This window comes from Schistocerca cancellata, chromosome 8, assembly GCF_023864275.1.
Source record: "Schistocerca cancellata isolate TAMUIC-IGC-003103 chromosome 8, iqSchCanc2.1, whole genome shotgun sequence".
NCBI lineage: Eukaryota > Metazoa > Arthropoda > Insecta > Orthoptera > Acrididae > Schistocerca > Schistocerca cancellata.
The window spans coordinates 398,878,713-398,902,232 of record NC_064633.1 but is presented as its reverse complement, the minus strand read 5'-3'; the positions used below and the strand labels follow the sequence as shown (position 1 = coordinate 398,902,232).

Genomic DNA, 23,520 nt, shown 5'->3' with positions numbered 1-23,520 from the left:
TCCCTAATTGCACTTAAGAAAGTTATTGTTTTAGTCAACAAACCCAAAGTTTATTGAGGCAGCTTTACCGTCCTGTCGCTTGCTTGCGAGCTATCCTCAACACTTTCCAACATAATTGTTCCATCGTTCACCACTAGGGATCTACCTTATATACTATGTATCTTGGTTTGCCCCTGCTAGTCTTTTCTTTCAACATCCCTTCAGTTACAGTTTTCGCCAACGAGTCATGTCGCAAAGCGAGACCAACCATTCCGTGTCTTTTGTACATTATGTTCCTGGAGTGAAATTCTCTCTGCAGCGGAGTGTGAGCTGCTTCTTGTTTTAAAACTTCCTGAAGAGTTAAAAGGAAGGTTTGGAGGAGAACTTCGAAGTTTGAGAAGTAGGAGAGAGGTAATGGCATAATTGAGGGTGTGAAAGGGGATCGTGATGCACCACTAAATCGTATCTCCCTGGCAAAGCTCTCACAATCCCCAAGCAGTGTAAATGACAAGAACTTGTCCCATTTAACGGGCGAGATAGATATAAACATGCACTTTAAGTTGAATTTTAAGTTTATTTCCTAGTAACAGACCGCGTGAGGCGTCGGCAATGCTCCTACTACAAAGGGATTCCTAATTTGTTTGGATACTGGGGAAAGGTGGTAGGAATTGGCCACACGTATAAGAAAAAGAATTGGAAATAGTAAAAACAGATATATATTATGAAATCAAAATGGAACAGACCACTACTAAGCCGAAGACAGCCTTCACTAACGTTACAAAATTACGAAGTGACACAGAGAACAACTTTTTAGCGACATCTAGACAAGCACAACTAAGAACAAATTCGAGTGATAATGCTAAACCACAAGAAGCAGAGTAACGTGACGAAGGACAGGGTGAGGTAGGGAGGGGGGGAGGGGGTTCAGGTGACGGAGGGCGGGAAGGACTATGGTGAATCGTACCGCATGGCTGGCGCCGTTGGTTTGCAGCCGTACTGATAAATACTCAACACCAAGCGAAGAAATGGCGAGCGAAATCGAACGACATTGCTATTTTCTGTTCAAAGTAACGAACAGTTAAACTGTTAGTACTGCATGGCGGTGAATGATAACCGTACCACACAGTCGCAAACGATGACGAGGCTGCAGCTGCTGGGAGGTCTCGCAGCTACAACAGAATGGGGTGGGGCACACATTTTGCGGGATAATTGGTTACACAGTCCGGCAAGCTTTTGACTTCAAAAAAAAACATTGCGCCATTACCGTCTATGTGAGAGGGCGAGTGGCCGGGATATAGCAACTGTCCACTTCCTTTTAGCCCCATAGGTTCTCTATCCTGGCGCAGTATCAACGGTCGGAACGGCAAGTATTTCCATATCTATCTACATCTACATCCATACTCCGCAAGCCACCTGACGGTGTGTGGCGGAGGGGTAAATGGGTCAAGCGCTGATAACTCAGCGGTGCCTCAACCTTATATGTGTTCCATCCTTGTCTAGGGGAGTGCTAACCGTCTCTCCTTTCATACTCATTCCACAAGTAAGAAGACGTTTGTTTAAAATCTGAACAACTTTTTAACAGTCACCGCCAGCATGAGTGAATTATTAACTCTCTCAGAATGATAGCAGCCTAAATATGTTTCCAAATTTAGGTTTCTCAATGTTCTAGGAATCTCTGCCATAAAGCTTATTTTCCCTCTGAAATTTCTTTAATGGCTTAATTTATGACAGAATTTTTGGTACTTCGAAATATAATGATATCAACAGGACGGGAAAAAATTCAACGCGTGCGAGTGGGCTCGCCCACTGAGCGCTTCGTTCCAACTTAATTATATATGTAGACAGTTCATCGAACTCGGGAATCGCACTCTCAACTGTTTTTGTCTCTTTTAGATATCGATACGGGCAAGACCATATCAAAATCTTTACAGTAGTTCCTGAGAGTCGCCCGACATAAAAAAAGAAGCTTGCAGGGGAGTTTATATAGGCACAGAAAGGAGATTTAATGAAACAGTTTTTATTTACTTACTAAAATATGACTACAACTTACCTTTTTGGTTTGCATGCTGTAATATTTTTCTATATGCTTTACACGGTTGATAAATGAAATGTCAGTTCTAATGGCAAAAAAGTATTTTTATGTGATATAATCGCAGTTTAACAATTTCCGGATTTTTTCCTTTGCTTGTACTGTGAAACTTTGCTTCTTGCCAAATTTTATGATTCTGTGTCAGCGCCAAGTATTCTAAAGGTTTTGACCAGTGAGTTTGCGAGCGTTAAAATATGTTACATACTTGGTCGTATCTTTCAGTTTCAGTGGCTTAGAAACTTACATTTTTTACACCGTCAAGGGACCATAGACCTTAGTATGTGATACAAATTTGAAGTTAGTACGTCTCCCAACTCCTGAGAAAAATGGGTCGTAACAGACAGGCAGACAAAAAGACCGATAGAAAACGACGAAGAAGATTTTTTCATGTGATGTATATATTTTCTGATTCTTTTCCTTTACTTGTGCTGTTAAATCTTGATTCTCGTCAGATTTCATTATTGTAGGTTTTACTGAGTGAGTTTGTGGCTGTATGTGACATGAATGGACATATTCCATTGCCTTAGAAACATAGATGTTTTACACAGTCAAGGGATCATACCGCTTACTACATGACATAAATCTGAACTTGATACGCATTCCCTTTCCTGAAAAAAAGAGCTCTTAACAGGCGGACAAAAAGGCAGACGGATAAAAAATGACAAATATTTTTTCGTTTCGTATAATTACAAATTAACAGTTTTCTGATTTTTCCCTTTACTTGTACTGTGAAACCTAGTTTCTTTTTAAATTTCATGAGTAGTCTGGATCAACAGGAAGTACCCAACAGATCTTAAAGAGTCAGTTTGCAAGTATCAAAATATTTGACATAAATAGCCGTGTCTTTTGATTACAATGACTTAGAAGCTTAACGTTTTTCCATCACCAAGGGACCATAAACCTCCCATAGGTCATAACTTCAATCTGATACGTCTACCCGTTCCTGAGAAAAAGGGTTCTTGATAATGCGACGGACACATAGACAACAAAAAGATCCTATTAGGTTTCTGTTTGTACCGACTGATGTACGTGACCCTAAAAATATGGAAACACCATAAACACAACGCATTACACTGCCTATTACTGTGTAGGAAAACAATTGGCATTTAAAACAGTTTCCAGTCGTCTCTGAAAGGATAAATACAGGTCGTGTATGATTTTCAAGGGTCTCTTATACCATTATTCTTGCAAAATAGTGGCAAGTTCAGGTAACGATGACTTAGTTGGACAGCGATTACTCTCCCTTCTCTCCAAAGTAAACACAAAGGTTCAATACTATTGAGATATGGTGACTGTGGTGGCGAATGGATACGGGAAATTTCGTCCGTGTGTTCACGAAACCAGTTCTGCATGTTGCGATCTGTATGAACAGAGGCGCTGTCGTCTTGGAACACAACATCGTCATTGGGGAACAAATGGTATGGACCTTATAAAATTCTTGGCAGGAATGCGATTTTGGAGAGTAACCAAGGGGCCCATGTAATGCCACGATATGGCTGCCCAAATCACCACTGGAAGCCTGCTATGTTTCACTATTGGGTCGTAATCTCGTCCAGAAGTTGGAAACAGTGTGAAACAAGACCCATCGGAGCAAATGACATTTTTCTATTGCTCCGTGGTCCAGGTTTTGTGTCTTCCGTACCAGGCTTTCCTGTCAGCGAAGAGTGATTTAACAATTCCAACTGACCCTGTACGTCCCTTCTGCTGGGACTCCCTTTGTGTTCTTTTGCTGCTGTCTGGGTTTTCGAGGGCCTGCAATCAGTTCTCCAGTGACTTTTGCAGCTGGCGTCCTCTTGTTTTTCGCCACAATCCTCTTCAGTACCGTCCGCCACGATTACTCAACACATAGTTTCGTTCATGTTGTGACTTAGAGGATAATGTTCTTCCGCTTTGCCTATTGTTGTTGTTGTGGTCTTCAGTCCTGAGACTGGTTTGATGCAGCTCTCCATGCTACTCTATCCTGTGCAAGCTTCTTCATCTCCCAGTACCTACTGCTACCTACATCCTTCTGAATCTGCTTAGTGTATTCATCTCTTGGTCTCCCTCTACGATTTTTACCCTCCACGCTGCCCTCCAATACTAAATTGGTGATCCCTTGATGCCTCAACATATGTCCTACCAACTGATCCCTTCTTCTAGTCAAGTTGTGCCACAAACTTCTCTTCTCCCCAATCCTATTCAATACTTCCTCATTAGTTATGTGATCTACCCATCTAATCTTCAGCATTCTTCTGTTGCACTACATTTCAAAAGCTGGGCCTATATGCGGTATAAATTTTCGGTATGATGCCTCTTGAAACTCCAAACACTTCGACTACCATAGTTACGGAAGCAGCGACCATACGAGCACCAGCCATTTGCCGACGTTTGAATTCACTTAGCTCATACGTAGTGCACTAACGACCACACAGAACACAGTTCTAATCACGACTGACACTTGCAACTTATTGAGTACGCTGTACAGGTGCCTTTTTTGATCAAATATAACAGAGCAACCTACATGCTCGGCTAGCAGCTGCATTTATGTTCAAGAATGCATTTTTGTCCAAACCTTTCTTTCTTTCTTTCACTGGTGCCATGTCCCGCAGTGACGCAGGATCGGCATTGTTAGGAACGGATTTGGCAAGGTTAGGATGAAGGGTGGTCGGATGCCCTACCTGCCGCCACCCTGTACCTCCTGGGACGGAATTAGTGTACCCTAGCTGTCTGCGTCCAGTGTAATTCATGGAATAGTGCGAACGTGTTCAGATGTCGGCGAGTCGTGTAACTGAGGCGGAACGTGGGGACCAGCCCGGTATTCACCAAGCGGGATGTGTGAAAACCGTCTAAAAACCACATCCAGGCTGGCCGGTACACCGGCCCTCGTCGTTAATCCGTCGGGCGGATTCGAACCGGGGCCGGCGCGCCTACCCGACTCCAGGAAGCAGCGAGTTAGCGCTCTCGGCTATCCTGGAGGGCTTCATTTTTGTCCAACCCTTGTACGTTATGAATACACTAGCAGGTTGTTGATCATTAAAGGATAATGAATTCGTCACTTGATTTATTTCTTATTAATTTCTACTCGAATTTTGCTTTGTTTTCGGTATTGTGTGGCCACTCACGTGCGCGTCACGGTATGTGGCTGTCTTAGGACGATTCAAAACATGTGACGTTGCAGCGTGTCGTGCGTGGGTAGCTCAGCATGTAGGAGCATTGCCCGTGAAAAGCAACGTTCCAGGTTCCACTTTCAAGCCAGCATACAGCATTAACATCATACTTTCATTGTTTCTTTCTAAACGTAGCTTTCTATGAGTCCTTTTTGGACTCAGCACTGTTTCTTATTACAGAAACCCTTTTGCGTTGTGCAGCGTTTGCAGATACGTTATTCTAGAATATTCCTTATTTATGCGGTCGCTGCTATCCCATGACCGAACTTTCTTTTATTTTTCAAATGTTGGTTCATCTTGAAGAAGCATCCTGTTCTTCGGTCAAAAGTTTAAAATGCTTGAGTTATTACACTAAATTTAAAATGGGGAAACATTCACGTGTTTTAAAATAATTAAAAGATGGTACTAGAAATATAAGTCGTTGGTTTTTTTCGTTTTTAAATTAAACAGTACAAACAAGAACAAAAGCAGGAAATGAAGATGGCACAGAAATGTGAAAATTTGAAAAAAGAGCACTGCACATTCGTTGAAAACTGACGGATACTTGTTATTCATAATTGTCTTGATCTAATTTTGTGGACATATGACGGGTTAACCGGTTACGATTCGTAAATTTTTGGGTGTCGTTAGTACTAAAAATGCCATTAAGACCAAAGTATGTCATGTGCTCCAGTTTGAAAATACCAAATGTCGTTGAAAGTTGAAGAACCTGCGCTGGGAAATGATAGGAGATGGAAGGTGCTATGCGGTCATGGGGTGCGAGTGTAAACAAAGGGTGAGTCATTACTATGACGTAAAGGGCTGGGGTGTGGACTGGACCATGATATGAGAAAAGGAGTAATAAACAATAGAGAGAGAAGGGGGAAGCTCTGTTGTTTGATAGAACAGGGAGGGTGGAGTTAGAGTTACAGTGGTATATAAATATCAGAGTGTACTTCATATTCTGGGAGAGGAACTCGGTCAAAATATCATTGTCTGAGTTTATGGAGTGTGTGCAAAGGTGTAGTTGATGGGATGTGTCAGTGTAGGTAGTGCTGTGGAATACCAAGATAGGAAATTACAGGGGAAACAATGAGGTTGTTGGACTCGAGACTGCGGGTAGTGTTTAATGTGAGCGAGGAGGTGTGGGAAAAAGATGAGATGATACATACTCCATATGCAGTAAGGTAAACGAATGTGGAAGGCAAATTGGAATGCATGGCATGCAATCACTTGGAGGGAGTGACAAAATTTTGGTGGAGACGATATCCAGATTAGATAAGCACAGGAGGGGATAGATCGGATCAATGTTTCGGAAGAGAGGAGGAAAGTGAACGGGATGCCATCCTGATTTTCAAGCGGTTAGTAGTTTCAAAAGCTTCAGCAAATTGTGTACTTTCTGTTAGGTGGTTTCCATGTTACTTCCGTTCGAGCGTTAATCCGAGATAATTTCATGCGTTTGTTAATAAGGGTAAGACGGTCCGAAATGGTTAGGTATAAGCCACTGGGAATCTGAGGGTGGTTCGTCCAGTAATTATTGCCTGATCAGTGAACTGAATCATGCTGATTATGTGTACATGACAGACAACTGCCTTATCGAGATAGTCCTACACTTCCCTCCTTACCCATTCAGTACACAAAGAATACCACATAAAACACCCTGGAGGCCATTAAAACTGCATCACCATGAAGGCAACAACAAAAGACAAATTGGTGTGAAATTACTAGCATTTCAGTCAACTGCACAATGTAAGTTAGGAGAACAGCATCTATTCTTTGTACATAAGGTAAGATTACCTAGCAAGTTTCTCATTCAGAAATGGCGTTTGAATATCGTTTGTTTGCAAGAAGGGCCCTATCGAGGCTGTAGTTTCTCGTTCTACATCTACATCCATACTCCGCAAACCACCTGACGGTGTGTGGCAGAGGGTACCTTGAGTACCTCTATCCGTTCTCCCTTCTATTCCAGTCTCGTATTGTTCGTGGAAAGAAGGATTGTCGGTATGCCTCTGTGTGGGCTCTAATCTCTCTGATTTTATCCTCATGGTCTCTTCGCGAGATATACGTAGGACGGAGCAATATACTGCTTGACTCTTCGGTGAAGGTATGTTCTCGAAACTTCAACAAAAGCCCGTTCCGAGCTACTGAGCGTCTCTCCTGCAGAGTCTTCCACTGGAGTTTATCTATCATCTCCGTAACGCTTTCGCGATAACTAAATGATCCTGTAACGAAGCGCGCTGCTCTCCGTTGGATCTTCTCTATCTCTTCTGTCAACCCTATCTGGTACGGATCCCACACTGCTGAGCAGTATTCAAGCAGTGGGCGAACAAGCGTACTGTAACCTACTTCCTTTGTTTTCGGATTGCATTTCCTTAGGATTCTTCCAATGAATCTCAGGCTGGTATCTGCTTTACCGACGATCAACTTTATATGATCATTCCATTTTAAATCACTCATAATGCGTACTCAAAGATAATTTATGGAATTAACTGCTTCCAGTTGCTGACCTGCTATATTGCAGCTAAATGATAAGAGATCTTTCTTTCTGTGTATTCGCAGCACACTACACTTGTCTACATTGAGATTCAATTGCCATTCCCTGCACCATGCGTCAATTCGCTGCAGATCCTCCTGCATTTCAGTACAATTTTCCATTTTTACAGCCTCTCGATGTACCACAGCATCATCCGAAAAAAGCCTAAGTGAACTTCCGATGTCATCCACAAGGTCATTTACGTATATTGTGTATAGCAACGGCCCTACGACACTCCCCTGCGGCACACCTGAAATCACTCTTACTTCGGAAGACTTCTCTCCATTGAGAATGACATGCTGCGTTCTGATATCTAGGAACTCTTCAATCCAATCACACAATTGGTCTGATAGTCCATATGCTCTTACTTTGTTCATTAAACGACTGCGGGGAACTGTATCGAACGCCTTGCGGAAGTCAAGAAACACTGCATGTACCTGGGAACCCGTGTCTATGGCCCTCTGAGTCTCGTGGACGAATAGCGCGAGCTGGGTTTCACACGATCGTCTTTTTCGAAACCCATGCTGATTCCTACAGAGTAGATTTCTAGTCTCCAGAAAAGTCATTATATTCGAACATAATACGTGTTCCAGAACTCTACAACTGATAGACGTTAGAGATATAGGTCTACAGTTCTGCACATCTGTTCGACGTCCCTTCTTGAAAACGGAGATGACCTGTGCCCTTTTCCAATCCTTTGGAACGCTACGGTCTTCTAGAGACCTACGGTACACCGCTGCTAGAAGGGGGGCAAGCTCCTTTGCGTACTCTGTGTAAAATCGAACTGGTAACCCATCAGGTCCAGCAGCCTTTCCTCTTTTGAGCGATTTTAATTGTTTCTCTATCCCTCTGTCGTCTATTTCGATATCTACCATTCTGTCATCTGTGCGACAATCTAGAGAAGGAACTACAGTGCAGTCTTCCTCTGTGAAACAGCTTTGGAAAAAGACATTTAGTATTTCGGCCTTTAGTCTGTCATCCTCTGTTTCAGTACCATTTTGGTCACAGAGTGTCTGTACATTTTGTTTTGATCCACCTACCGCTTTGACGTAAGACCAAAATTTCTTAGGATTTTCTGCCAAGTCAGTACATAGAACTTTACTTTCGAATTCATTGAACGCTTCTCGCATAGCCCTCCTCACACTATATTTCGCTTCGCTTAATTTTTGTTTGTCTGCAAGGCTTTGGCTATGTTTATGTTTGCTGTGAAGTTCCCTTTGCTTCCGCAGCAGTTTTCTAACTCGGTTGTTGTACCACGTGGCTCTTTTCCATCTCTTACGATCTTGCTTGCCACATACTCATCTAACACATCTTGTACGATGGTTTTGAACTTTGTCCACTGATCCTCAACACCATCTGTACTTGAGACAAAACTTTTGTGTTGAGCCATCAGGTACTCTGAAATCTGCTTTTTGTCACTTTTGCTAAACAGAAAAACTTCCTACCTTTTTTAATACTTCTATTTACGGCTGAAATCATCGATGCAGTAACCGCTTTATGATCGATGTTTCCCTGTTCTGCGTTAACTGTTTCAAATAGTTCGGGTCTGTTTGTCACCAGAAGGTCTAATATGTTATCGCCACGAGTCGGTTCTCTGTTTAACTGCTCAAGGTAGTTTTCAGATAAATCACTTTAAAAAATTTCACTGGATTCTTTGTCCCTGCCACCCGTTATGAAAGTTTGAGTCTCCCAGTCTATATCCGGCAAATTAAAATCTCCACCCAGAACTATAACATGGTGGGGAAATCTACTCGAAATATTTTCCAAATTATCCTTCAGGTGCTCAGGCACAACAGCTGCTGAGCCAGGGGGCCTATAGAGACATCCAATTACCATGTCTGAGCCTGCTTTAACCGTGACCTTCACCCAAATTATTTCACATTTCGGATCTCCGTCAATTTCCTTCGATACTATTGCACTTCTTATCGCTATAAACACGCCTCCCCCTTCACTATCCAGCCTGTCTCTGCGGTATACATTCCAATCTGAGTTTAGAATTTCATTACTGTTTACATCTGGTTTCAGCCAACTTTCTGTCCCTAGTACTATGTGGGCATTGTGACCGTTTATTAATGAGAGCAGCTCTGGGACCTTTCTATAGACGCTCCTGCAGTTTAATATTAGCAGATTAATATTGTTATTCCCTGTTGCATTTTGCCTACTCCTACCTTGCCGCGTCTCAGGAGGCGTCTTGTCGGGCCTAGGGAGGGAATTCTCTAACCTAAAAAACCCACATGTGCACTCCACACGTACTCCGCTACCCTTGTAGCCGCTTCCTGCGTGTAGTGCACGCATGACCTATTCAGCGAGACCCTACATTTCTCCACCCGCTAGCGGAGGTCGAGAAATTTGCACCCCAGATCTCCGCAGAATGGTCTGAGCCGCTGGTTTAAGCCTTCCACTCAGCTCCAAACCAGAGGACCGCGATCGGTTCTGGGAACGATATTACAAACAGTTAGCTCAGATTCCACCCCGCGAGCGAGGCTTTCCGCCTTCACCAACTCCGCCAACCGCCTGTACGAACTGAGGATGACCTCTGAACCCAGACGGCAGGAGTCATTGGTGCCGACATGAGCAACAATTTGCAGTCTGGTGCACCCAGTGCTCTCTATTGCCGCCAGCAGGGCCTCCTCCACATCTAGGATGAGACCCCCCGGCAAGCAGACAGAGTGAACATTGGCCTTCTTCCCCGACCTTTCCGCTATTTCCCTAAGCGACATCGCTCATCTGGTTGGTCAGAAACTGACGACTGTCAAGCGAAGGTGGAACGACGAGTTCAGAAGAGTCAGACGAAAAGCCACACAAGGTGTCAATGGTGCCACGCGATTAGCGGCCAAGAGAACAGACATATTGTTTCCTCAGACGTGCATGATCGTACACCCGCATCATGTATCCTTAGACTGGAAATGGGGGCTTGTTTGCAGAGTAATAAATCTCCATGCGGAAGGTGCGACGATATGTGGAGCACCACGAACACTCAGCATGGCGACCGCTGCTGCAGCTTCACTTAACGCTGTATCAGAGAGAGGCACGTCAACATCAGAGGCTCGCATCACGTATTCTCTCCTGACAAGTCATGCTTCTGCGAGTTGCATCAGGACGCGCTTCAGGAGGCTCCGAGGAAAATGAACGTTACTGGGTCGCATTCGTCATCACCAGACTTGATGTGTTGGTATGGGGCTTCACTGAGTATGTAACACGATGTTGCGGTTCTATACCTGGGGCCTCTGGCTATACTAGGTTTCCGACATCTGATATACCAACTAGCCCGTGGACTGGAAGCTTAATTGAGATCATCGTCTCAGGGTCGATACCACACAATAAAAGGGTCTGGCTAAAATCCACATTTTAGTCACGATTTGGTAATTACTGCTAAGCCCTGAATACTTTAAATGTCTCGGACTGCTCAGAATTTCCAAGGAGAAACAGCACCTACTTATATCATTAGCAAAAATCACCAATCTCTCAGAGAAACTTACAATCAAACTGTAAACGGAATGTCACTTTCATAAAAGGTTCACTAACCTATCAAAGTTGTCCTTCCCCGTCTTGGAAGCAAGTAGACACGTAATTCGTATTCGCCCATCAGAATATCTCGAAGATCCCACAACAGTCACGAAGCATCAACAGTTAAATTTATCATCATTATACTCGTATGTTATCATAAGTCTAGCAAGGTGGCGACCGTCAGTTTGAAAATTTCCGCCCCTCCCCCTTCCCCCTGGAACTAGTGGGACTGGCGGTTGCCGTGAACACAGTTACATATACGTATTACCAATGTCCAAGTAGCTCGTTGCGTTGTCACAAAAAGAACATGCAATCTCTTCTTAAGCTGTTGAAAGGTTTCTCCAAATACAAAATCATTCAAGGTCATGTTAAGCTGACACATTTGTTAACATAAGAGTCTCCCCCATGAACCATGGACCTTGCCATTGGTGGGGAGGCTTGCGTGCCTCAGCGATACAGATAGCCGTACTGTAGGTGCAACCACAACGGAGGGGTATCTGTTGAGAAGCCAAACAAACGTGTGGTTCGTGAAGAGGGGCAGCAGCCTTTTCAGTAGTTGTGGGGGCAACCGTCTGGATGATTGACTGATCTGGCCTTGTAACACTAACCAAAACAGCCTTGCTGTGCTGATACTGCGAACGGCTGAAAGCAAGGGGAAACTACACACGCAATTTTTCCCGAGGGCGTGTAGCTTTACTGTATGGTTAAATGATGATGGCGTTCTCTTGGGTAAAATATTCCGGAGGTAAAATAGTCCCCCATTCGGATCTCCGGGCGGGGACGACTCAGGAGTACGTTGTTATCAGCAGGAATAAAACTGGCGTTCTACGGGTCGGAGCGTGGAATGTCAGATCCCTTAAATGGGCAGGTAGATTAGAAAATTTAAAAAAGGAAATGGATAGGTTAAAGTTAGATATAGTGGAAATTCGTGAAGTTCGGTGGCAGGATGAACACTTCTAGTCAGGTGAATACAGGGTTATAAATACAAAATCAAATAGGGGTAATGCAGGAGTAGGTTTAATAACAAATAAAAAAAGTAGGAGTGCGGGTAAGCTACCACAAACAGCATAGTGAACGCATTATTGTGGCCAAGATAGATACGTAACCCATGCCTACCACAGTAGTATAAGTTTATATGCCAACTAGCTCCGCAGATGACGAAGAGATTGATGAAATGTATAATGAGATAAAATAAATTATTCAGACAGTGAAGGGAGACGAAAATTTAGTAGTCATGGGTGACTGGAATTCGATAGTACGAAAAGGAAGAGAAGGAAACGTAGTAGGTGAATATGGAATGGGGTTAAGGAATGAAAGAAGAAGCCGCCTGGTAGAATTTTGCACAGAGCATAACTTAATCATAGCTAACACTTGGTTCCAGAATCATGAAAGAAGGTTGTAAACATGGAAGAAACCTGGAGATACTAGTAGGTTTCAGATAGATTATATAATGGTAAGACAGAGATTTAGGAACCAGGTTTTAAATTGTAAAACATTTACAGGGGCAGATGTGGACTCTGACGACAATCTATTGGTTATGAACTGTAGATTAAAACTGAAGAAACTGCAAAAAGGTGGGAATTTAAGGAGATGGGACCTGGATAATTTGAAAGAACCAGAGGTTGTAGAGAGTTTCAGGGAGAGCATTAGGGAACGATTGACAAGAATGGGGGAAAGAAATACAGTAGAAGACGAATGGGTAGCTTTGAGAGATGGAATAGTGAAAGCAGCGGAGAATCAAGTAGGTAAAAAGACGAGGTCTAATAGAAATCCTTGGGTAACAGAAGAAATATTGAATTTAATTGATGAAAGGATAAAATACAAAAATGCAGTAAATGAAGCGGGCAAAAAGGAATACAAACGTCTCAAAAATGAGATCGACAGTAAGTGCAAAATGGCTAAGCAGGATTGGTTAGAGGACAAATGTAAAAATGTAGAGGCTTATCTCACTAGGGGTAAGATAGATACTGCCTACAGAAAAATTAAAGAGACCTTTGGAGGAAAAAGAACCATTTGCATGAATATCAAGAGCTCAGATGGAAACCCAGTTCTAAGCAAAGAAGGGAAAGCAGAAACGTGGAAGGAGTATATAGAGGGTCTATACAAGGGCGATGTTCGTGTGGACAACACTATCGAAATGAAAGAGGGGGTAGACGAAGATGAAATGGGGGATATTGTACTGCGTGAAGAGTTTGACAGAGCACTGAAAGACCTAAGTCGAAACAAGTCCCTGGGAGTAGACAACATTCCATTAGAACTACTGATAGCCTTGGGAGAGCCAGTCCTGACAAAACTCTACCATCTGGTGAGCAAGATGTATGAGACAGGCAATATACCCTCAGACTTCAAGAAGAATATAATAATTTCTATCCCAAAGAAAGGAGGTGCTAACAGATGTGAAAATGACCGAACTATCAGTTTAATAAGCCATGGCTGCAAAATACTAACACTTATCCTTTACAGACGAATGGAAAAACTAGTAGAAGCCGACCTCGGGGAAGATCAGTTTGGATTCCGTAGAAATGTTGGAACACATGAGGCAATACTGACTCTACGTCTTATCTTAGAGAAGAGATTAAGGAAAGACAAGCCTACGTTTCTAGCATGTGTAGACTTAGAGAAAGCTTTTGACAATGTTGACTGGAATACTCTCTTTCAAATTCTAAAGGTGGCTGGGGTAAAATGCAGGGAGCGAAAGGCTATTTATAATTTGTACAGAAACGAGATGGCAGTTATAAGAGTCGGGGGCATGAAAGGGAAGCAGTGGTCGGGAAGGGAGCGAGACATGGTTGTAGCCTATCCCCGATGTTATTCAATCTGTATATTGAGCAAGCAGTAAAGGAAACAAAAGAAAAATTTGGAGTAGGTATTAAAATCCAGGGAGAAGAAATAAAAACTTTGAGGTTCGCCGACGACATTGTAATTCTGTCAGAGACAGCAAAGGACCTGGAAGAGCAGCTGAACGGAATGGACAGTGTCTTGAAAGGAGGATATAAGATGAACATCAACAAAAGCAAAACGAGGATAATGGAATGTAGTCGAATTAAATCGGGTGATGCTGCGGGAATTAGATTAGGAAATGAGACCCTTAAAGTAGTAAAGGACTTTTGGTATTTGGGGAGCAAAATAACTCACGATGGTAGAAATAGAGAGGATATGAAATGTAGACTGGCAATGGCAAGCAAAGCGTTTCTGAAGAAGAGAAATTTGTTAACATCGAGTATAGGTTTAAGTGTCAGGAAGTCGTTTCTGAAAGTATTTGTATGGAATGTTGCCATGCATGGAAGTGAATCGTGGACGATAAGTAGTTTAGACAAGAAGAGAATAGAAGATTTCGAAATGTGGTGTTACAGAAGAATGCTGAAGATTAGATGGGTAGATCACATAACTGATGAGGAGGTATTGAACAGAACTGGGAAGAAGAGAAATTGGTGGCACAACATGACTCGAAGAAGGGATCAGTTGGTAGGGCATATTCTGAGGCATCAATGGATCACCAATTTAGTATTGGAGGGCAGCGTGGAGGGTAAAAATCGTAGAGGAAGACCAAGAGATGAATACACTAAACAGATTCAGAAGGATGTAGGTTGCAGTAGGTACTGTGAGATGAAGAAGCTTGTACAGGATAGAGTAGCATGGAGAGCTGCATCAAACCAGTCTCTGGACTGAAGACCACAACAACAACAACAACAACAACAAGATTCCCTGATAAGGGATCAAAGAAAATCAGTACAATTACGAATGCAGTATTGACGTGGATATCGAAAATTAAATTACACTTAAACACTGGTACAATTGCTGTGGTCTTCAGCTCCAAGACTGATTTGATGCCGCTTTCCATGCTACTCTATCCTGCGCAACCCTCTTCATCTCCAAATAACTACTGCAACATACATACTTCTCCATCTGCTTACTGTCTTCATCTTTTGATCTCCCTCTACGATTTTTACCCCACACATTTCCCTCTGACACTAAATTGGTGATTCCTTGATGTCTCAAAATGTATCCTATCAATCTATCCCTTCTTCTAGACAGGTTGAGCCATAAATGTCTTTTGTCTTCAGTTCTATTCAGTACTTCTTCATTAGTTATGTGATTTACATATCTAACCTTCAGCATATTTCTGCAGCACAACATTTCAAAAGCTTCTCTTGTCTTCTTGTCTAAACTCCATACGAACAGTTTCAGGAAAGATTTTCTAACATTTAAATCTATATTCAATCTTAACAAATTTCTCTACATAAGAAACGCTTTCCTTTGCCCTTGCCAGTCTACAGTTTTTATCCTCTCTACTTCGCCCATCAACAGTTACTTTGCTAACCAAAGAGCAAAACTAATCTAGTATTTATGTATCTCGTTTCCTAGTGTAATTCCCTTAGCATCACTTGATTTAATTCGACTAAATTCCATTATCCTTATTTTCTTTTTGTGTTGTTCATCTTATATCCTCCTTCCAAGACAACGTCCATTCCGCTAAACTGCTCTTCCAAGTCCTATGCGTCTCTGACAAAATGACAATGTCATCGGCTTCTCCCTGAGCTTTAGTTCCTACTCCAATTTTTTTGCTTTTATTTCCTTTACTGCTATCTCAATGAATAGATTGAATGACATCGGGGATGCGCTACAACACTGTCTCACTCCCATCTCAGCCACTGATTCGCTTTCATGCCCCTCGACTCTTATAACTGACATCTGGTTTATGTAATGTTGTAAATAGCCTTTTTCTTCCTGTTTTACGCCTGCTACCTTTAGAATTTCAAAGACTGTATTTCCGTTAACATTGTCACAATCTTCCTCTTTGTCTATAAATCCTATATACGTTGTTTGCCTTTCCGTAACATTATCTTCCAAGAGAATTGGTTGGATCAGTATTGCCTCGCGTGTTTCCACATTTCTCCAGAACCCAAACTGATGTTCCCCAAGGTTGGTTTCTACCGGTTTTTACATTCATCTGTAAGGAATTCGAGTTAGTATTTTGCAACCACAACTTATTAAGCTGATAGTTCGGTAATATTCACACCTGACAGCACATGCTTTCTTTGGGATTGGAGTTACTATATCCTTTTAAAGTCTGAGGGTACGTCGCCTATCTAATGCATCTTGCACACCAGATGGAAAACTTTTTTCGTAGATGGCTCTCCCAAGGCTATCAGTAATCCTGACGGCACGTCCTGTACTACTCAGTGCTCTGTCAAATTCTTCTGGCAGTATCAGTTAATTATTACAAAATGCGGTTGGCGAGATCATTTCTGAGGTGCTTATAACCGGCGAATGCTGACTGATTACATCTGTTTGACAGCAATGGAACTCTGTCAGCGCATACTTTTAAAAAGCGTGGTTGTGCAATCTGACGGCGAGTTTAGATCTATCCTATGCCCCACGTCTAACCCTTAGTGAGAGGTGAGCTTAGTGAACAACTGCAATAGGAAGGAAGTGAGAGCTGGTGAATAACACCCCACGACCTAACCATGCCTAATTTCAACTACAATTTTGAGACATCGCGCAGCCGACACGTCTTACCGTCCGTGTGCTGGTGCTGCTCCCGCGTAGAGTACGCTGCGGTCGTCTGAGGTGCGTGAGTTGCCCATGGTGCAGCGGCCAGTCGCCCCACGTCTCCCTCCTCCGTCCCACTCTGCAGTACCGAGGCGCCGAAAATCTTGACGTCCTTATCTATCCCGGGTGGGCGTCCAGAAGGGTCAAATACTCAAATGCCCTCACTCTAAGAGTGCCTAAGTCGGATTCCCTTTTACCTCAAGACTCCTAGTCTCCACCCGCCCTAGGTGCACCATCTCTTCGCTTCGCCCTCGACTAATTACTGGGCACACGCGAGACCCAACTTCAGAAAAAATTGCAGTAAAATATAAGTTCCCATCAGCGCGTCAATCGGATTCGCTCCCACCTAAGGCAAAAGGCACGCCCAAATTTAGGCAAACACTAAGCAAGTTATTTTCCGTTGCTCATCTGATTGCCCGAGTCCGGCTAAGATGCTATCGGGTCCTGAAAGCTCTGCCGCTTGCATTCATCGGTGACAGACCAGACCCCCAAAACAAGCATCAGCTGGCGCCTATGCGTTCGGCCTCCGCGACTGAAGCTACAGTTCCTGACCTATCTCTGTCCCTCAATATTGTTCGCTCTTGCGTCTCTGAGAAGCTCTGATCTGCCAGTGCGGGAGATTCCGTTCGGGAAAAGATCACAAATGGTCTCCAAAGCCCTTTGGCTGCCGCCCACGCAGCACCTGAAAACGACTGTACATGACCCAGATGCATACCTAGGCGGTGGCGTTCGGCTGACATTCTGTCAGACATAGAATCACTTTCCAATTTGTACTCATCTGGGTCATATAAGGACATCATTATATTGTGTTATGAGACCAAAGATACTGCTGTGTGTTATTATAGGCTTATTTCGGTGTGGTTGCCATCTTTAGGTTATATCAGCTCGTCTTCACATCCAAATAACATCGATATCTCATTTGCTGCCACACTATTGTATTTGTTTGTTCCTTTTATGTTACATTTTTTTGTTGGGCTGTTATTTTTGTAGTTGTCGATTTATGAAAGTTTATTCCACAATGACGTTACGTGACAGCAGTATTGACAGGTGAGTCACCTATATTCAACCTGAAGGTGGCAATCACGCCGAAATAGAACTATAGCAGAAAGAAATATAATCAAGCATAGCAGCGTCCTTGGCTTTCCAATCCGATCCGCACACCGGACCCGAGGGAACCAAACAACTGACCCAGAGAACTACTCCTGTGTATAAAAAAATTAATGGTCTCTTAAGTATAAGATACAGTTACGAAAAGAAAGCGCTGAAGAAACGTTACCACGAACCTCATTGTGTCTCACTTCTTGAACGAAAAAAAATTGAAGCTAACATGAAAACAAAATCACATTGACAAGAATGTGATTAAAATCACGGCAAAATTGAATGTCATGGGGAGGCCGATTAGGCTGTCACCTCACAATCCTTACAGCGATGCGCTGTTTAAATTCTCTGGCTAGTATTGAGAATCAGATAAGAGCAACAATCAGTCCAATAGCTTTAGTGTAATTCAAAATATTCTTGGTGCATGTATCTTTACAACTTAACATGCAGATGAGGGCTCCATGAAAACTGGACACTGAATACTATATTTCAGTAGCCAAACTGTATCCTGCTCCAACGGACTATTCTTTGTCGCACGCCTCGTTAGAGCTGCGCCTTCAGCTGCCTGCTGGTAGTGGTTGGTTCCTCAGTCCACCGAGCGCACAAGAAACGCCGTCTCATTCCGTTAAAATAGTTTTTCTGTAATAGTTATTGACATTGCTTAGCACATCCCCTCCTCCACTTTTCTGTCTAGCTGTTGTTCCCTCACCAGAGATTTATATTCATAAAAAATCGAGTCGTTAATTCGCGCGGTTAATCCACAAACGAAGAATCGGGACGGTCGCACTATAAGCGGATCATCACAACAATCACCTCTGGATCGCATCCCTGGTAATTATGACAGCAGCCATTATATATTTGACAGTTTAAGGCTGATGGATGAGCCCTGTCTTTGACTTTTCTGTGACGTTATCTTTCAACAAGATATTGCAAGAGCGCATCCTGACTTAATTCGATACACATGCGCTCCACTTTTGCTCTGACCGGCACAATATTCAGATCGGACACCAGCTTAAAACATCTGGTACAGTATTATTGCTGCCAAAAGTGGCAACTACGTGTACTAAATTTCGCACCTTGTACACCTCCAAAATCAGCCACAACTGGAATTATACATTCATCTTGCTCTACTGTGTACGCACAATAAGTAAAGTTCCGTTATCTGCTATTATTCGTGCTGTTGGAATTTTAATAGCGAGCCGTTTAGTTTCCCATTGTTCACTACATGCTACAAGTTGACGCCTGCGTGCCACACTAGCCCGCAGTGCTCTGTACCTGCGCTAGCGGCGGCGCCTGTCAGCGCGCATATGCCCGCAGGTCGGCGCGAGCGGCTGTGGGCGGGCTCGCACCAGTTCCCGTTCCGCGTGGCGCTGCCCACCAAGCTGCCCGCCTCCTTCCACGGCCGCTTCGGCTTCGTGCGCTACCTGTGCGAGGCGACGCTGGAGCGCGCCGGCGCGCCCGGACTCACGCACCGCGCGCCCTTCAGCGTCAGCTGCATCGCCGACCTCAACGCCGAGCCCAAGGCAGAGGTGAGTACGCCACCCAGTTAACAGCTAAAATATACACCCGCTGCAGGCCACTCACTGAGGGTCTGTAATTAGAAATCCGTAAAAATGGAGATATCCTCGGATATCTCTGCAGTAATTTCTACTTTTAGGTCAGTCAATGACGACCAGAAAATGTCGAACAGGGGAGAATATCGAGTAGCCACAAATTTTTGTACGTTGGTACGGAGGAGTGTCACGAACAACATACTAAAAATCCGCATAGGATGGAATTTGAGTGTGGGGGTATGGGGGGGGGAGGGGCGTTTAACTACATCTACAACTACATGGTTACTCCGCAAATCACATTAAGTGCCTGGCAGAGGGTTCATCGAACCACCTTCACAATTCTCTATTATTCCAATCTCGTATAGCGCGCAGAAAGAACGAACACCTATATCTTTCCGAACGAGCTCTGATTTCCCTTATTTTATCGTGGTGATTTTTTTCTCCCTATGTATTGTATTCTTTTTTATGTTAACCGGGGACCTAGAAACGACGGAGAGGCTCCGTCCCCGCCGCATCCGCAGTGGTCCGCAACCCCACGACGACTACCGCAGTCTACTTCACCCCTCCGTCGCCCCAAACCGAACCCAGGGTTATTGTGCGGTTCGGCCCCCGGTGGACCCCCCAGGGAACGTCTCACATCCGACGAGTGTTACCCCTACGTTTGCGTGGTAGAGTAATGGTGGTGTACGGGTACGTGAAGAACTTGTTTGCGCAGCAATCGCCGACATAGTGTAGCTGAAGCGGAATAAGGGGAACCAGCCGATGCAGATGCAGATGCCGATGCAGATGGAAAACTGGCTAAAAACCATCCACAGATTGGCCCGTTCACCGGACCTCGACACAAATCCGCCTGGCGTATCCGTGCCGGGGACCAGGTGCTCCTTCCCGCCCGGAAAGCCGTGCGTTAGACCGCACGGACAACCAGGTGGGCTTCTCCCTATGTAGATCGGTCTCAACAAAATATTTTCGCATCCGGAGGAGAAAGCTGGTGATTGGAATTTCGTGAGAAGATTCCGTCGCAACGAAAAACGCCTTTCTTTTAATGATGTCCAACCCAAATCCTGTATCATTTCTGTGACACTCTCTCCCGTATTTCGCGATAATACAAAACGTGCTGCCCTTCTTTGAACTTTTTCGATGTACTCTGTCCGTCCTACCTGGTAAGGATCCCACACTGCACAGCAGTATTCTAAAAGAGGACAGACAAGGGTAGTGTAGGCAGTCTCCTTAGTAGATCTGTTACATTTTCTAAGTGTCCTTCCAATAAAACGCAGTCTTTGGTTAGCCTTCCCCACAACATTTTCTATGTGTTCCTTCCAGTTTAAGTTGTTCGTAACTGAAATACCTAGGTATTTAGTTGAATTTACGGCTTTTAGATTAGACTGATTTATCGTGTAACCGAAGTTTAACAAATTCATTTAAGCACTCATGTAGATGACCTCACACTTTTCGTCATTTAGGATCAACTGCCAATTTTCGCACCATTCAGATATCTTTTCTAAATCGATTTGCAATTTGTTTTGATCTTCTGATGATTTTATTAATCGATAAACGACAGCGTCATCTGCAAACAACCGAAGACGGCTGCTCAGATTGTCTCCCAAATCGTTTATATAGACAAGGAACAGCAAATGGCCTATAACACTGCTTTGGGGAACGCCAGAAATCACTTTTGTTTTACTCGATGACTTTCCGTCAATTACTACGAACTGTGACCTCTCTCACAGGAAATCACAAATCCAGTCACATAACTGAGACGATATTCCATAAGCACGCAATTTTACTACAAGCCGCTTGTGTGGTACAGTGTCAAAAGTCTTTCGGAAATTCAGAAATACGGGATCCATTGAAATCCCTTGTCAACAGCACTCAACGCTTCATGTGAATAAAGAGCTAGTCGTGTTTCACAGGAACGATGTTTTCTAAACCCATGTTGACTGTGTGTCAGTAGACAATTTTCTTCGAAGTAATTCATAATGTTTGACCACAATATATGTTCCAAAATCCTGCTGCACATTGACGTTAACGATATGGGCCTGTAATTTAGTGGATTACTCATACTACCTTTCTTGAATATTGGTCTGACCTGTGCAACTTAATGATCACTTTTCGTGTTTTTCTTTAAACCTGCGGCTTCTGACGTAATTGTTTCCCAGTATAATAAACTACATTAAATAGGGTAATCCCCCATTCTGTCTACCCCATTGAGTCATAAAAGCAACTACAGTATGTTTCACAAATTTTATAGACTCTCCGCAGCTCGCCTTATGAATCACTGGCGATGCTGTGTGCAGACTTGCCCGATGGGGAGGGGGAGGCACGTGTTAACAATACATGGAGTGAAGATATGAGCTGCTAATAATACGAAGGCAGGAAACCTATATGGACGAAATCTACGTAAATCTCTGCACACTGCTCTACATTGCTAGAGGGGAAATTGATTCTTAGTTATCCTGTACTGCAGCTGCAGCATTCTCCCAGGAAAGGCGGCTTACATCACCACGAATGCTGCTCGCTTTTCAGTTTACAAACAGACTATACTCCCACAGCATTTCCTGTCCAGTTTTCTCTTTCAAATAGACAGATAACTTTATCGAGCTAGTGTTTATATAGTAGAGTTATTTTCAGTTAATTAGATGAGCAGTTGTTAAGTGAGCTATTATGTAAAAATTTCAACAGCTGGAGCTGTCAGTTTTCTCCCACACTGAAGAGCCTGTCCCAGGGGTAACATACTGTCCCAGGAAAGGCGGCTTACATCACCACGAATGCTGCTCGCTTTTCAGTTTACAAACAGACTATACTCCCACAGCATTTCCTGTCCAGTTTTCTCTTTCAAATAGACAGATAACTTTATCGAGCTAGTGTTTATATAGTAGAGTTATTTTCAGTTAATTAGATGAGCAGTTGTTAAGTGAGCTATTATGTAAAAATTTCAACAGCTGGAGCTGTCAGTTTTCTCCCACACTGAAGAGCCTGTCCCAGGGGTAACATACTGTCGACATGAAGTCGACAATGTCAATTTCATTCGCTCCGCTATCACTGGCTGGAATACTTTTCACAGCGTGAGGGTAATCAAATGCATCACCCCAGCTCAGTTCCCCACCATCTGAAGACACCCACAGGGTCAAACTGTCTTCCTCTGCAACAGATGTAGGTCACATAGGTGTTACGAAACTTGAATTATTTCACTATAAGTCAAGCAATGCATTACAGCAGATTACTGTTCTAGACTTAAACAAGATTAGTCCCCTTCCATAAGACACAATGACACCCAGCTTCAAACATATACTGTGGATGTGTAATAAGTGGCTACAAGCGACAGCAATTCCTGAATGAAAGAGCTTTATGCAGTCTACCAGTAACATCATTAGAAGTGAGAGAAATGCAGTAACTTTCTCGTCATTCATTAATTCACCACCAAGTGACTACTACATGGTTACACGGTTTACAGACGCTCTCAATGCCAAACAGCAGCAATATGTCATGTTTAACAGTCAAATCCCTTTCCCACCATTGGTTACTGCCATCGCCACATTTACAGGTTAACCGCTTCTCCACCACTGTCTATAGCAAGGTATTTTACATGAAAGCACACTTGACAACCGTAAATAACTACTTGAAAATAATTCCCCTATATAACACGAGCTCAGTGAAGTTACTTTGTCTACTTACATAAGTAAATCTCACAGGAAATGCTAGGGAGATACAGTCTACCCGTAAACTGAAAAGCGAGTGGTAGAGGAAGTCGCCTTTCCCGGAAGAAAGCTACAACTGCCGTACAGGGTCACTAAGAATCATATTCCTCTCTAGCAGTGTAAAGCAGAAGGGAGAGATTTACGTAGAATGGAAATTTGGAAATTTGTGGTAATACTATGGGACCAAAGTGCGGATCATCGATCCCTAGGCTCACACACTACTTAATCTAACTTAAACTAACTTACGCTAAGGACAACACACACACCCATGCCCGAGGGAGGACACGAACCTCCGACAGGGGGAATCGCGCGAACCGTGGCAAGGCGCCTCAAACCGCACGGCTATCCCGCGCGGCTTACGTAGATTCTGTCAGTATTTCTAGTAACT

The 23,520-nt window shown here is 43.4% G+C and overlaps 1 protein-coding gene and 1 non-coding gene across 2 annotated transcripts in view; one reads left to right on the top strand and one right to left on the bottom strand.

Moving 5' to 3' along the window:
• The window catches only part of LOC126095594 (arrestin domain-containing protein 17-like), a 197,935-nt gene that overhangs the window by 80,158 nt on the left and 94,257 nt on the right, over nucleotides 1-23,520 (top strand). Inside the window, exon 6 of the mRNA XM_049910367.1 lies at nucleotides 19,202-19,413. Within this exon, the coding sequence (XP_049766324.1) occupies nucleotides 19,202-19,413 (212 nt within the window). The remainder of the gene's footprint in view (nucleotides 1-19,201; nucleotides 19,414-23,520) is intronic.
• Nucleotides 1,414-1,510, bottom strand: LOC126096077 (U6atac minor spliceosomal RNA). The gene has a single exon (XR_007522029.1). It is a non-coding gene; the product is annotated as a U6atac minor spliceosomal RNA (small nuclear RNA).